This window comes from Zootermopsis nevadensis, unplaced genomic scaffold (genome assembly GCF_977971745.1).
Source record: "Zootermopsis nevadensis isolate Lab colony 2312 unplaced genomic scaffold, Znev_1.0 Znev_ptg000017l, whole genome shotgun sequence".
Classification (NCBI taxonomy): Eukaryota; Metazoa; Arthropoda; class Insecta; order Blattodea; family Termopsidae; genus Zootermopsis; species Zootermopsis nevadensis.
The window spans coordinates 3,497,333-3,514,478 of NW_028259149.1; the positions used below are offsets into that span (position 1 = coordinate 3,497,333).

General features: G+C 37.8%; 1 protein-coding gene across 21 annotated transcripts in view; it reads right to left on the reverse strand.

The window, feature by feature from the left end:
- Window positions 1-17,146, reverse strand: part of Mp (collagen XV/XVIII-type protein multiplexin) — a 228,823-nt gene that overhangs the window by 10,605 nt on the left and 201,072 nt on the right. For 16 of the 21 annotated variants that reach the window (XM_087350117.1, XM_087350119.1, XM_087350113.1 and 13 more), the window contains 11 exons: window positions 12,081-12,195; window positions 10,916-10,965; window positions 9,979-10,095; window positions 9,066-9,218; window positions 8,856-8,964; window positions 7,959-8,047; window positions 5,513-5,542; window positions 2,446-2,616; window positions 2,147-2,264; window positions 1,603-1,716; window positions 594-730 (listed from right to left, as the gene is read on the reverse strand). In XM_087350117.1, coding sequence (XP_087206243.1) covers window positions 594-730; window positions 1,603-1,716; window positions 2,147-2,264; window positions 2,446-2,616; window positions 5,513-5,542; window positions 7,959-8,047; window positions 8,856-8,964; window positions 9,066-9,218; window positions 9,979-10,095; window positions 10,916-10,965; window positions 12,081-12,195 — 1,203 coding nt within the window. The remainder of the gene's footprint in view (window positions 1-593; window positions 731-1,602; window positions 1,717-2,146; window positions 2,265-2,445; window positions 2,617-5,512; window positions 5,543-7,958; window positions 8,048-8,855; window positions 8,965-9,065; window positions 9,219-9,978; window positions 10,096-10,915; window positions 10,966-12,080; window positions 12,196-17,146) is intronic. The other 5 variants (XM_087350121.1, XM_087350118.1, XM_087350130.1 and 2 more) reach the window with 2 other exon arrangements.

Sequence of the window (17,146 nt, forward strand, 5' to 3'; positions counted from 1 at the left end):
GGGATACAAATTGGGAAACTACGTGTACATGAAAGGCTCATATTAAAATGGATCTGAAATAAAGTAAGAACTAAAATATAAATCCCCCACTTAATGGTACCTGTACCTTGTCTTGGTGGTGGGGCTTGAGTACCTCAGTGACCCCAAGAGCTATGCTGGCGGTAGCATAGCTACTGGTAGGGCCTCCCTAGCCAGATTGGTCGAGGGGGAGAGGTCAGACTAAGACAGGTACCCTGGTCCTCCAGGTTGGGGGTTGGTCGCAAGGCTAACAACCTTGCACCGTAAAATGGAAGATGTTTCGAAACCTCGATCAAAGCCTCGGACAGACCTAACAGAGCAGCGGAGGATAGGACCGAATACGGACCAGAGAGCCATAGAAGAAGAAGAAGAAAATATAAATCACTGGGATGAAGAGGTCCTGGTAGTATGCAGAAAATATGGAAAGACCATTATACCTCGAGAGTTAAGAAACAGACGGGTAAGCCTAATTTTTAGACGGCAGTCAATCCTATGGAGTGAAGTGAAGAGAATTAGGAATTTGATGGGCTAGGCAGAAGATTGGTCCAGGGAGCACAGCTCCTGTTGGTACACACCTGCATGCCATTGGCTCCCGGAATACCCGGCAATCCACTGCCGCCTCTGTCTCCTTTCTCGCCTTTGGGCCCGGTGTCTCCTTTCTCACCTTCCAAGCCTAAATCACCTTTGTCTCCCTTCAGAAGTAGTCCTTGTCCTGATAAAACAGAAGGAACATATGTTCGTAGTGAAAGGACGGTATCCCACGTGCCGCATTTATTCATGCTTCGACATGTATGAGGTGTAAATGTAAATCATTGGTTAACGTGGCATGACTGCTTTTTTACGTACCAGTTTTAGAGTTTTTATCAGTGTCGTACCATATCTTGTCTGCGCAGACATCAAACTGTAGCCCATTTAATGTAACGAAGTTCCAAAAAAGATGTATTTTTTTAATATAAGATCATTCACATGTTTCTAAACACAAGATGGAGGAGAATCTTAAATAAAAAGAATTTAATACTCGGATAACAGGAATTTTGGAAAGGAAACTGAGAAATGAGGAAAAACTTTGATCTGAAAATTACTAAACAGGGATTTCACTGCAAAATTAATCTGGGTGGGAGATAGACCCTTATAGCACATTAAATTATATAATTCTTTTTTAGATGACTTTGATAAAAACATTTGCAGAACTCTGACATTCGTTTACGTTTTACCAAAATATTTATTTAAAGCAACCAAAGTTTCTGTCTGTTGAGCAAACTGCATATTGGTGTCTATATTTATTTAGTTGTTTATTTAAAGATGCTGACACTGGTTCAGAATATGTAGCATTGAATGAGAAGATGATTAATAAATAACAAATTTGAAAGGATGTGGTAATGGGTGGTTCTGTCAATCGCCTCCAGGGACTGAAAAAAACAGTGAAAAACCTGAGTCAAGGATATCAGGTCTCTGGGCTGAGGTTTGAACCCAGGACCTATGAAATATGAAGAAAAGTTCTAAACACTGAGTCACAATGTTTGGTGCGGAGTGGCGGCAGAAACAATGTATACGATCTTTGCAAAACAAAAATTTTGAACTTACCTGTTGTGTCTATTCCTGATCCTGAGAAGTCTCCTTCGTCCGGATGGTACAAAGGCAGTGTGGGGGGGCCTGGAGGTCCAGGGGGCCCTTGTTTCCCAGGCTCACCTCCTTCACCTAGAATTTGTTCAAACAATTCTTTGACGAAGTTACTTTTGTCACGCAGTCTGAATGTGATCTGTCAAATTCCTTCAAGCGCCTAAACGGAGCAATATTTAAATCTTTGTGTGAAAGAAAAGCATTAAATAAAATCATACATACTTCAGAGTTAAAAATGTAATGGTTTCATTTACTACAAAATTGTTATCGCGTGCGTAATAACATCGCTCGGCACGTAGAACGACAAACGATACATCACCGTAGTCGAGCGATGAAGCAGAAATGAGGTTACATTTTTCCCTGCATTACACAAGGGAACGGAAGGAATTTTTGGTCTTTCCCAATGAACAATAAAGACTCATTGCAAATTAGGATGAAATCAGCCTTTCCAGAATAACTCCAAGTTGCAGGGCCTTTGCTGTATTACTCCTACAAAATTTGTAGCTACCTTTCTGCCCTTTGCTTCCATCTCGTCCATTTCCCCCTGGAATGCCTGGTAACCCATCTATTCCCGGTGAGCCAGGTTCTCCTTTGAAACCTTGAGTTCCCTGAGGGCCTTGGTGTCCCTGCCACAATAAAATGAACGCACTGAATTCATTATTTATTTCTCACAACAAACATCTTCATTCAAATATTGCCATGGCTGAGAATACTTGAGATTGGAAGCATTTATGGATATAATCACAACTCTTACTTATTCACTTCATAACGTTGTGACGTGTGTTACATTCATGTGTTTCTTCTTACCCTGTCACCCTTAAGTCCTTTCTGTCCCGAATCACCTCTTTCTCCTTTGCTTCCAGGAACTCCTCTCTCTCCAGGCACTCCAGGCATTCCAGCTATTCCAGTTTCACCCTTTGGGCCAGGACTACCTGGCCTACCAAGGGATGACCCCAAGCCAGATCCCAAAATCGTTTCCTGTATTTTATATAAAATTCAAAAACATATTCATTATAAAAAGATGACATGTTTTCTTCACACATGTTTGGATTTTGAAACTAAACAGTTAGGTTACGTTAGGTTAGGTTAAGTTAAGTTAGGTTAGGTTGAGTTAAGTTAGGTTAGGTTGAGTTAGGTAAGGTTAGGTTAGGTTAGGTTAGGTTATGCTCTGTCTACAAAGGTGGTAAAAAGATGGGACAAAACAGGGACAATTGCATCAGATGTAGTTGATAAGAGAACACATCAACCATGAACATTAAATGTATTTGATTATAAAAATATCCCTGAATGCTGTTAGTATGAAACATGATTTGTACATGAAGTAACAATGCAGTCATATTGCAACAGGGGGACTGGGGCACAGTGCAAATTTTATTTTGTTTACCCATGGAGGAAACTTGGCTATTTCAACCACTGTCCACCAGTATCATTTGTGGGCCTTGATGAAGCCCCAGTCTAATTAATGAAAATCTGTGAGACTATGGGCTTGCTTCCATCATTATTGAATGTACAGTGAAATGTATTACGATAACCATTCACACACTTGTTAAGACACTATGCAAATTGTAAAAAAATCATCACGTAATTCTTCCCTTCTTATGTAAAATAGAGTCTGTGGCTGTATTCGCCTTTCCCAATTTCATGCAAGTTATAAACAACGTTTAAAATGAACATGACATAAAACGTGATTGTCGTAAATTCTATACTATATCCCGGTATTAAACCTTGGTCTTTCAGTCTGCAGCCGATCACTTATCTGAATTAACCAGGTTTGATTGTTGTAAAAAATTAAGCCGGCATAATATGTCATTTACGAACATAATAAATCTTTTCGTAGTTCCATTGTTACGCATATCAAGTATAAGTGTTTTCTTCTGCCACAGATGTGGACTTAACCTAAAATGAATTTATATCTTCTGTTTCCTTGTCAAGTGAAGGTGATGGCACACAAACATAACATGTAGTACTATTTGAATCAACTACTTGTACCACACGTGCAGTGCCAACTAGGTCCCATCTTGCTCTGTGCAATTGTACGTGTGGTGTTGTTATTATACCAGCAGTGGAACTACGCAGGTGTGAATGTTGAAAAGTGCCAAATGTCACTTTCAATATTTTAACCATTTATAAAACTAATGTAAAGGAAACAATGCTGTTCCTTGGCAGAACATTTATTTCACTGTTCCGCTTTCAAGTTATTACACCTCAGGAAAAACGTACGAACTTCAACGGCTGAGCCATTGTTACAATTTTTATTATGGTTTCTCGTGATATTTTGGGGATTTCTGACATGATCCACTCTTCCTGATGGGTACATCTGCTATTTCCTACATGTGACTTTTACATTAATAACAGGCGTATGTCTCGTTATACGTCAATGAGTTAAAGACAAATATTTTTCCCTTAATATAACTACATCAGCACGACAAACATTAATAATTAGAACCCCATTGTGTGTGTATGCGAAGTAAGTGGTGTATTCGCTTACATTCAGAAAGTCCCAGGTTTGATATCAATTTCTACAAGAATTTTAACATAGAAGACGATCTGTTAATATAATAACCAAACACCCAAGAATAATAGTAGAAATATTACGTACATCAAATACACGTTCAACAATGGGCAATTCCCAACACAGTTATAATGAATCAACCGCTGTCTCGAACCTTCAGAGAATCATAACATTAACTTTGTTGAAGATACGCAATGAACACAATCATTGTCCAAAGATTTATAACACAGGATATTTATGAAAATGCATGGACACCATATAAATTACGTATTTGTAGCTCTCTGTGTTGAATTTTTGAACCACATTATACAAGCATTAACCTTTATTGGCTGTGCATCACGTCTTATGGCCTTGGGTCACGGCGTAAATGCTAATCGTTAAGATTTTAGATAAAAACCAGGCAGAAGGACTGTACTACTACGATTTAAACCCCTATTTCCATAAGATAAAGGTTAAAAATTAGTTTTCTGGCTTCTACAAAGAGCAAGTGGCACTTATCTTCTTAAATAATGGTCTTTGAATACAGGTAGCCCTCGATTTACGCCGGGGATGCGTTCCTGGACGAACCGGCGTAAATTGAAACTCTTTTATAATGTAAATCAATGGGAAGTCAATGACATGCGTTCCCAGCACCCAAATATTGACGAGTAATATAATGGCATTATATTTAAAGCTCTGAAATAACGTAAATAAAATAAAGGGAATTTAAAAAATGTTTTATACGCTTACAATCGGCAATTCGTTGGTCCCCGCGATAGTTGCATTCATGTACGACGCCGACCTATAGAAAAACGCGTAGTAAAAATAAACCCGGTACCTCCGCAGAGATTAAATTAATCCTTTGAAAGTTTAAAAGCGCCAGAAATGAAAATGCATAAGATCAAACTCGCATATGCAAAATTTTGCGTTTCACAAACAGCTTTTACCGATTCATCGATCTCATTGGAGCAAATTCGCGTTAACGAAACATACGTAACTGCAGAGATGACTGTATTTATAATTTTTATTCAAAATCAGCGATGTAAGAATTACGATTTAGTATAAGATACATTGTAAAACGTTATAAATAATAGTAAAATATATTTTTTCACTTTTTGACTTGCTGGTTTCAAAATCGGCGTGATTCTGAACCGGCGCAAATCGAGGGCTACCTGTAGTAAAATTTATGATAAACTGATACACATTTTAATTGTTCCTGAAGAAGCTGACATTCTTAATTAATGTTTACAAAGTAAAATCAATTGCATAAACAATTATAAATTGAATTCTAGACGACTTAAAATTCAACATCGAGTGCTACAATAAACAAACTATAACCTTTAAAACAACACAAAAGAATGGCTGAAATTTCAACATTCATACCTTAAACATCGTCCTAGGTTTCCAATTTGGCTACAAGAAAGCAGCATGAGTGGGGGCAAGAGAACAGCAATTGTTTAACCAAGGTAACAGCTACGTTCCACATGCAAAATGTGTCGCATGCACCAACATGCGCGCGTGCAATCATGCGCAATACCGTATTTATTTAATGAACCTCGACTATAATGCACACCTCAATTTTAAAACATTAATTTACTAGTTTTTATATACAATTAAACAATTTCTGAAAAAATATAACGCAATTACGTTTGTGTGAATTAATGCGTAGTCTTTTGGGAGTTGTAGAGTAAAAACTGTGCATTATATTAAGGTTAATATGGTAGTACACAGTTTTGAAGTACAGTCTCGTGGAAAAGTGATTGCACACTTGTAAATTGCTTTTGTCTGAGGGTAATCTAGGACTGGACTTTGAAATTCTGAGGCGCTGGGCTATGACAAGGTTAAGAGGCCCTAACCGCCACGGTTAGAACGCTGGGCTTGTAATCCTGGGGTCCCGGGTTCGATTCCCGGCGGTGCTCAGATTTTTAACTTGTGTTGGGCAAGGCCGTGGTCCAGGCATCAAGGAGGTTTCTTCCGGGGTTTTCCCCGGTTTCTCAGTGGCATCACAACAATTACTCCACTTTCATTATCATCTCGCAAAAAAAGGGGTCACAGCAGGAGCGTTAAATGTCGCGGTCCCGATCGAACCCATGTACTGATGGGTCGTGAATCCTGCTAACCACCAAAGCACACCATGCTGAATGGTGTGTAATGGATACGAAAAAAAAGGCCCCAAAGATTTGTAAGTCGAAATATAAATGTATTATTCTGACTGAAGGAAACAGTAAAAAACAAACATTTTCTGGTGTTCTGAGTGAAGCAGTATCAAGCAATGGAAACTGTGCTCGGGACAGAAATTTACCAGCGGGGAAAATATACCATTAAAGAAGATTTACCAACATTTATCTTAAACTAAAGGCGTAACTCTGTGGTACGTGAAGACGATTATCAGCTCAGAAGTGGCACGTGTTTACAGATAAAAGATGGCATCGGATAATGGATAATATTCTCAGGACTAAATCTTATAATATTGTACAGCAAAAAGAAACCTGTCATAATTGATTAGAATCACAAATGTGCAATCAAATTTCTAGATACGGCTCAATCAAAACTAGAATTACTTCCGCACAATACGGAAAACTGGAACGAAGTCCCTTTCAGCATTAATTCTCATTCCGACAGTGGTTCCCAACATGTCGGCAGCAACAGTCGATAAAGGTTAAAAAAGAATTTATTTCACGAATAAGAACAACTGCAATGCATATTCTGTTTCAAAATCATATCAAAATACCTGAAACTAGCTTTTTCAGATTTTTTTAATGTTATAATTTTTTAGACTGACAAATTTAAGTTACAATTCGCAATTTCTAGTCGTAAGAGAGAATGAAAAAATTCTGCGAAAAATGTATCTTACATATTGCGGTCGGAAAATTAAAATAAAGCAACGTTACTCTGAAGGGGAGTTCGTCGTCTCTTCAACTTTCACTATAAGCCCGATCAAATTATAGTAACAGATTTACGTTCATACGCCAGGCACGAAGACTCTGGGCATATTCCCTGATGCGCGCACCAACTTATATTTACGTAAATTGGGAACCACTGTATTATGGGCACAAACAACAGGGGTGTCAAATTTATTAAGTCAGTAGTTTGTCTCAGAGAGTACTGTTGAGGAACATAGAACATAATTTGGAAAATATTGGGATTATTACAAAAGTAAATACGTAAACACTTCTGTTGACGTCACACAGAAAAGGGTTATAATATATCTTATTTAAAATTATTTTAATTCAGAACGTTCTGAATTAAAAACGTGATAATTTTCTGAACACACTTCTCTAGAACATGCTGTTATAATGTAAACTATCTGGAAAGCAGTCCTACGTTGAAAAAAAAAATTGTTACGTACAATATGAATTGTAATGCCATTAGTTCCACTCTTGACTTATATTAAATATGTATTTTTTTTAAAATTTATTAGGCATATTAAATCAATTTTTCATTCGCAATAACAGGGCTACTGTTTGTGTATTTGTGCTCAAATACAATAGCGTGCTTGCAGTAAGTCATATTTTCTGCTTGATGTAGGCGCTAGTTAGCACATACATAATTATTCTCGATACGACGTGTCACATGCACTTCAACAACCCATATTTAAATTTAAATTAATTTACATAAAATTTGGTTTAATGGAGAGCCAAATGACGTAGGATTTCTGCATTAGACAATCTTTCATTCTGTAAGGACATAAATCACTAAATATCTCTTAATACTATAATTACTGTACTTAAAAGGGATTTCAATTCATTCAGATTCGCTTTACGAAGGTTTCACAGTCTTTAGGAAATTCCACTCTGACGGGTTCTCAAACAGTGGCTGTACTACTTACGTCATAGTTTGACAACTCGGACTTGCCCGGCAGCCCGGGGGGTCCCGGAGACCCTGGTATACCTGGCAAACCATCCCTTCCTGGTTCTCCTATGTAATTAACAAGCAAAAATTTTAAAAATTATTCCAAATTGTAGGTTAAAGGTGTACTTTTTATCCTCAAGTATATTTGGATCACAGAAATAAAGTAGACTATTTAACAGTGCCACATCAAGTGACGTGCTGAAGTCATTGAATGATGCCGCGTAAATTTCAGTTGATACAAAACAGATGAATATAGAAAATATCGCTGTAAAATGATCAGTAAATAAGGACCTTTAAGAATCTGTAATGTATTTTATTGTAATTATAATTGTTTATACATTTATCGTAATTTTAATGAACCAATGTGTACAATTTTCAATGCATCTGGCGCGTTAAGCGCCCGCCTCTCGAAAACCGTAAGAGATAGATTCGGACATATTGCGTACGAAATACGTATTACCTCTTGAGCTTTTAATATCTGTTTTCAGATTTTACTTATCACAAATGGTTTAGGTTCTACAAACATTTATTTATACAAACAAAGGCGCATCGCACTTCACGCTACTACTGCGTCTGCGTGTTGCGTCATACTACGTAGAGACAACAAGATGGACGACATTGAAGCTAAGAGAGTCCGTAATGCAGAATAAATAAATAAATAAAATAAAATAATAAAAAAACACTAATGCTGAACGTATGAGGGAATATAGAAATCGCGAGAAGCAATTATAATTTAAATACAAAGACGTATTAACGTCAGATTCTCCGAAACCGTGGTTCCAATGTCAATTTTTTCTAGCATCACTTGTTTCATACAGTTCAACGGAATAAATACATTCTTGATAATTAATAAAACTGAAGGCATGTTACTTACCCTTTGATCCCTGAATTCCTTCAGGTCCTGGTGACCCTGGATCTCCCCTGTCTCCTTTATCCCCTCGAGGTCCAGGCGGACCTCTTTCACCAGGAGGCCCAGGAAGACCCTACGAACCAATACAATTCCCAAAGTGCATACAGGGTGTGATAATGAATTTCATTTAGCCTGCTGCAAAGCTTACTTAATACGCTCCGTAAGTAGACTTACTGAAGTTCCTGGTGGTCCAGCCTTTCCATCAATACCAGGAACACCTGGAGGTCCTGGAATTGCATCCTGTAGTGTCAGAGAATTCAGGAATGTTGTCAAGTTGCAGGAACACACACCAGGAGGTCCAGGAGGGCCCATCAATCCACCACGAAGCTGAAATTCAATCACGATTTCTGTCTTAAAAATTTAATGGTACTGAGCATCACTGATCCCCAAGAATCATTATTACTATCACCATCATATTCAAATGCATCATCATGGTGGATGTTGATATTTTAACGTTGAATTACGTTTATAAAATCACGATGCACTCGACGGAAACTGTAAGACGCAAGGCAACGCTGGTGTGTAACTTCTTCAAACGCCAATAACTCGAGACCTATGTAAGATTGAGAATACAAACCTATATGTAAATTAAAGAGTAAATAAAGGGCTTATTAAACATGATGTTTACTTTATTCTATAAATTGTTGAAATAAATACCCAAAACACGTAATAACTATACCCTCGTTCCTTAACTTCAACCGCTTGCCACGTCTAAAGCGTAAGAGTTAGATCGGGACATATTGCGAGTGAAATACGTAAATAAACACGGGTTTTTCAAATTTGTAAACAGATTTCAAACTCTTACGGTTTAGGAGTTTTGGCCATTTATTTGGTAACAAAGAACGGTTAGAGAGAGAGAGTGTTGAGTACATGACGCAACACATAGATGAGATGGCGGCAGATGACGTCACGTATAGATAAGATGTAAAGGTATACATTAATGTGTAAATAAAATTTTATTTCAGTACAAATATACTTCTACAGTTAAACGTTATTCAACGTTAAAAAGGGAGCCGTGGTTCCACTGTCAATTTTTTTTTGTAATAACATAATTTTGTCGTGTTCTCAAACACGACTAATTACTCACAGGAAAATCTTCTCCTGATCCAGGAGAAAGGTCACTGAGCCCTGAATTGCCAGAATATGGAGGTCCAGGGGGGCCAGGAGGTCCTGGAGGCCCACGTATTGACTCTCCTGGAGGACCCTGAAAAAATACAAACAGGAATTATTCATGAAAAAAGAGCACTGTGTTTTTAACTGCAATTAATTGCAGACAAATTAATGCTGAATTAGTTTGGACGTTGCACTCAGGTCCTAAATCATCAATTAATTATTGTTGTTAATTGACTAATTCTATTCAGATGACCAGTCAGCTAATACAAAATGCCATGTCACTAGAAGTAATACAAATTTTATTATAATAACCCTTTCCATGTTACACCCAAATTATATTGCTTAGAAACAAAAATGTCCAACCATTTCTTATCATTCAAAGTTGACTGTGGATCTTCATCAATGTAAATTACTAATGCGAGAAAATGTCTTTATATAAAAATGGCATTTAGAGGGCTAAGGTATGAATTTCGTAAATATTAACTTTTAATTACGCAATAAAGACACTAATGGACTGCACAGTCTTCTCTAAAACGAATTTTAAGGTTAGAAATTGTGAATTCTAATAAATGACAATAACATTAGTCAGAAATATTTATATCATAGGCGAAGCTGGGATAAAATTTGTTGCCAAACAGAATATACTTAATCACAATTCAAACTAGCTTCAGAAAATGTAAAATATAAATTATTTAAGTTTCGCCATGTATAATTTCCTTATTGATAAGATTACAGATCCAGTGGGCGTTGTTCTGAGCATGGCAACGAAACATCGCGTTCCGTATCTACGGACAATTTCTTGGATAAAGCAGTTACCAACATTTCAAACAAGAAACTACACTACGAAATTTTAGTCGATGCATAATACATATTCCGAGTTAGATATAAGTGATAAAATCACAGTCACTTACCCGCGGACCTCTCTCTCCTTTATCGCCTTTTACACCTCGAGTTGTAAAGTCTAAAAAAGAAAAACAAGAAAATACACAAAATTTCTGAATACAGAATTTAATCTTTTCATGTCTAATGGCCAATACATGAGACACGTTTATGTTACCAATTTACACATTTTTCTTAAAATATCTGCACCCAAAGAAGATGTCTATACTCTATTGTCAGCCAGCTGACTGTTGCTTACGCTCGCAGTGAATACGTGTCTGGCCGGTGCTGGCTAATGATACATTTTATCTGATAGGTTCTGCCGTGTTCCAGTGTGGAGTACCACTCAAACACGAAAATAAGACTTATATTTTTCGTTTTTCAAGGTGTTAGCCTGACTAACATGGTTAATATGAATGCTTTGCCCCTGGCAAATAATCTAAGTACAAACAATTAACTTTCTAGTAGTTCTCATAAATAACTGTACTTATTGAGAACCCTAGAACTCATATTATTGAGATGTAGGACGTTCTTTGTATTTGCTTCGAAGATTCCACAATTTGGGAAGTGGCCGTGTAGATAATTTTAAAAACATTACAGGCTTTATCACCTGTTTATGTTTCTATTTACACACATATAATCGTGTTTAAAGCACACTGAAAGTGGTAGCATAATTCTATTAATTAGTGCAGGGGTGTGAAAAAGTTTCATATACACACACAATTAAGGAAATACGGGAACTTTTTCACTAACAAAGTTTAATTTTACTTTGCTTCTAGATGAACAAAACTGATGACAAAGAATCTGAAGAGCTGGAAATGATGCAGTTGTGTGGCATTACAAGGCAAACATTTTGAATAAGCTCTTTATTTGCCAAACAGTGCGTGTTTGAGGCACTATTATCATTTAACATACTCACCCCTGGACCAACTGACTCAACATATTATGGAGCCTTTGATCTGTGCAGTGCGTCCATAGAGGAGCGTATATAATAACTGGAAGGGGTGAAACACTTTTGGACCAAAATCAGCTTTGTCTCAAGAACTTTTGGGACACTCTATATATGCTAAGGTGAATTTCAAAAGCTGAAATGATGATTGGGCAAAATGGCGTTACGTCCGTCCCAAACGGAGAAAGAAATACGTCAAATGACGTCAGAACAGTTTATTTGAACCTCAGTATCATGGACGGACGTACCGTTAGGACCAGGGGGAGGTGGGGGGAAGGGAGGCAACAAACCTCCAGTTTCCCCTCTGCCACTTCCTTCACCACTGGAGAGTATCGAATCTTCACCTCCTTCTTCCTGATCCACCTGCAACATCACAAACACAAATACTTGATAATACGTACACTTTCTGCCGGCCAAACAGAAGTGCGGCACAATGAAAAGCCATTTGATACATGCGCGGTGTCCCACAGAACTCGACAACGGGAAGGCAAAATACGGAACAATGTAAAAACGAAAAAGTTGTTGCAAATCGAAGTGTTTCCGTTCTCAAGAACTGCGTTTCCTTTGTTTTGTTTTTCTACGACGAGCCGTTATGGCGCTGTACTAACATTTCAATAGTTGAATGTCGAGGCAGTGTTACCACGTTTACATGACAGCCAAATGGGGAATTTCCCTATAGACCCTGATTATGGGGCACTTTATATAAAATTCACAATTACTAGATAGCCCAGTGGATAGTTAAATGCAATTCTCTCATGCCAACTTCAAGCACAGCTGCCAAGAACGCGAAGCCAATTTTATAATCTGCAGATGTGAGTCGAATGGTATTAGTCCAGAAGGAAAATGATAATGACAGAATAGTATTAAAATGTAATTAGAAATTGTGTCATGATTTTAAATGGAGATATTAGTAATATATAAAATTAAAACTGACACATTCAACCCCGACGTATGAAGGGCAAGACTCTCAAACAATATTTATATATTTTATTGAAATATAATACTGAAAATAAAGAAACATTTTCTATTTTCTCCAGGTCTGATATTTTGTTTTCTTATTCGATATTCTGACTGAAGTAAAACAGCAACAATTGACACAAAAAACGTTGTAATGAGGTAACTTCAACCACAAAGTACCAACAATTAGACTATTTAGACTTTCCGAAAACGCGTTCCTAAATAAACGAAGATTCATCCATTTAATCCACATTGTTAAAACAAAAATCCGCAAGACGTCTCATAACACGTTAACTGCAACTAGATCCACAGTAAATCTGCACAAAAATGTCAACCCAACGTCAAAATAAACTTCTTAGGACACTAAACCAGCCGATTTTGTTGGATTTAAGAACTTCGTGGTAAAGTAAGGCGACTTAACCTTTTAATGCGAAGTGGTAACTATATGTACCACCTACTTTAACAACGAGTAATCGCGCTTTTCGCGTAGAATGTATTTGTGTGTTTCATATGATTCTCATTGAAAACCAGTTGATCTTTGTAATGGTGAAGTGTGGTGTTTTCTTTGCGGTACGGACTGAATTCTTATATTATTCAGAAGCGTTTCGGCTTCACAGGGTTACCAGGAAGACATCAGACTACGAGGCGTCATGGCAACCAGCGTCTATTCTTGGCCAGTTCTTCTTAACGGTAGGAGTAAGTTAACGCACTGACCAATACCCACGGAGAATACTTTTATATCGAGTAGTTGTGTCTGTCGTTCTACTTCGTGGTACTGAACTGCGATCCAACGAAGTACGCACACTCCCATTTTAAATTTTACGTCTCTCTCACTTTCATTATTTGTAGCGGGTACAGGGATGACTTCGCCCACACGTCTTCATGACGTGGTGTTTAATTAAGCACAGGTGCAACGGTACCTTCACCTAACTCTTCCTTCATTTTAATTTAATTCTGTTTTTTATCTGCGTATCTTTTCAGAGTCTTAAACCGTATCACATCTGCAAGGGACGCTATCCCACGACGAACTCCCCTCCCTCTAAATTGGAAGCGAGCCAACAGATATAGGTATTAATCCTGATCCAGGATAGTAGCAGGAAAGGATCTCCTAAGTCAGTTCCTTCGTGTAGACAAACTAACCGCGCAGTAAGAACTTGAAGTACTTCTAGTGGTGATCCGCGCTGTACAAGGAGCACTTATGGAGACTTGTTCTGTAATTTCCTTTCAGATGTCTGTCATCTTCTTCAGTACTGACATGATTTATCTTTAATGAATTTCTAGGCCGGATTATAATCTAACAATAACGCCTGTAAATAAAGTGTTGGCTGGTAATTTGATTGGTGATCATTTGACGTTACATGACTTTGGGCTCTATGAGATAATATTTATGAATGCGTGTTGTTATAACCGTTGCCATGGTAATGCTGTTAAGGGATTCTGGGCCTTACAGCGCAATACCTGCGAATGTGCGTTTACTACTTTGGATATACCCATAATTATCGACGGAATGAATCTTCAGGTTTCATAAAAGACGGGTTATTTCTTTAATATCTGAGTGTACTGTTGGCTTTTCGGGAAGGGCTGTATTCCAAGAAGTCAGTTTAGGTACAATGCAACTTTCCTTTTCATTAAGCTGCTTGTAAGGTATTAACATCGTTTTGATGTTAAAGTAATCTCGGAATTGAGGCTGGAAATATCACGAAACTGTCCGTACGCTGCTCGTACAGAACAAAGCAAACTGTGCCCTCTTGTTAACTGCACTCTACCCATGTACAAGAGTCAGGGCGGCAAGAAATGTAAACACAATTCAGGCAAGGAAGATGGAGGCTGGATACGTGGGTTGAAACTTCGATGCTCTGTCGACACTTCACGTCGGACGTGACGCTATTTCCGAAATTTCACAGAGTGAGGTTTATCGTGAGGTTTAGCTTTGCGTTTGCAACCAAACGCAGACCCCCATCCATCATAGGATCGATACATAAGTCTGGCCATTTCTTCAATTTCATCTGTTCACTAAATGATACGTAACAAATTTTACAATGATTATCCTTGCTTCATTTAGACCCTAAGACAGAAGCATATGGACATAAATCAACGTTTCGGAGGAGCATAACGCTCTATGTTCAAGGCTGAAGATTGGGGGCAATATGTTCCTTTGAAACGCTGGTATTTACCTAAAAATCCACGGTATTACAACGAAAAATATTAATTACCGTCAGAATCTCAAATTTCATATAAATAAATTTTGAAATTAGTAATCGACCGCGTGATTCAATGACCCAGTGCCCAACAGATCCAATGACTTGAACCTGATACCGGTGACAGTTGAAGGAGTCGAAGTCATTAAATCATTTGGGAAATGATTTCTGGGGCTCCACGTGGCTAATTGTGAATCATTAGATGCATGGGAAGTTTCAGACACTCGTAGGCGGAAAACGATTTAATTGGCGAACAAGTCTCAAATTCATTCAGGGAAATGCCACGCTCCTGGTAATCGAAGCAAGCTGCTTGTAGATGTAACGGGCATTAAGCATGTTGAGAATCTAAGACTCCAAAACTTTGAAATCCTGTTGTATTATACATGGCCATTATATCAGTCATGTTCGCAGGACACAAACACAGTGAGATAATGAAGACGTCCATGTAGCTATCTTACGCGGACACGCCAATGAAGATAAATCTTCCATCTGTGAAGGAGTTCATCTCTTCATTGTACCAGTCATGTGTGGTACAGTTTTCAAAATGTAAAAAAAATTGTCAAAATTTTTTAACAAAAAAGTTTCCGTCACTGAAAATACATCACGACTCACAAGCGATATTAACAAAACGGTCTCTGAGTAAATGATGGAAGTATTTTTCCCCGTGAGTGTTACAATTTTAGAATGTCCACTTGCAGCGCGTGCAACCAGCAACTGCCAAAAACCAAGTGCATCGAACGCAAACAATGCACTAATACTGGGGGCAGGAATGGGATATTATTATCCATAGCTTAATTATGCCTGTCCCGCACCTGTCCGTGCGTTTGTAAAAATAACATCTTTGGAGTCGACCTCTCGAACACTTGAGAAGATTTCCGACGGGTCGACTCATGAGGGGGGCCGGGGAGGGGATCCAACACGATTAGAACATGAACCAGTGAACTTAAACTTACTGACATGACGGGAATCCAAGTGTGATGGCCATTGCTTATAAATACTGTAGTTAAATAAGATTGAACTAAACAGCCCTGTGTTATTCCGTCAAATAAGGCAACCAGGCTGAGCGTCATGTCCGTGTGTCAGCACCCCCACCCCCTTATAAAAAGTTCTGAATCATTTTCATAAAACGTCTTATCTACAAATGTACCCTTCTCCACAATTTATTCATTCTCCCATTAAATCATTGGGTCTACGTTGATCACTCGTCCGCTAAGTAGCAAACACGTACTTTGAATTTAAAAAAAACAGTTAAAAGCAATTCAAGATTGAAACGTGATAGGCCAATATATTCAGAAGCTTATAAATTTTGTAGTAACCGTATTTAAAATGTTTTTAAGCTACAGAAAATGCTTGATCATCACAGATGTTAGCAGCTCAATTATGGCAACACGTCCCAATATTACGTCACTGAGGGTCTCTTCAGTCTGGGGGATCAAAGGGAAAGATGTAGTACTCTGAAAATAAACATATCAAAGACAAACAAACGACAGGCTACTCAACAAGACATTGATGGAAAATATATCAGGAAGTTTACACTGCAATTCTATGAAATCTAATAACACAAGGCGGTCATGTGTTTGTCCAAACAGAATCCGATGTATATGAAACAAAGATTTACTTATCACATATTAATAGAGGACATCGGAGGCGGAACTAGCCATTTTTAAGATCGTGGAAGATCAAAGATCTATAGATCCCTCCTCTAGTTTGCAGAGTCAATAAACATGACTGTGACAGCACGTTTCATGATTAATTTGTTCTCTGTTAGCAGAACCTGGTAACTCCAGACTCTTCGACGATACTGCCCCGAGATGCTTTATCCATCTCCCATTACTTTATAATCCCTAAGATCTATCGTATTGTTAAATCTCATATGTAATATTTATCATTACAGCGTCAATATCAGAGGAATAGATAAGTAAATATTGAAAACCAATCTAACTTATTTTCTTTAAGTAAACATTTACTTCAATATATTTATTATACTGGTTTCCCTTATATTGTCTTTATGTACAAGGTGTCCCAAAAAGATGTACACAAATTACAATACCTTGAATCGATCATTGGTGCCACGAAGCTAACGGTGGACCATTTAACACCTGCAATGACCAGCTAATTCACTAAGTGCCAATTCTGACACACGTAATAATTTAGTTTGT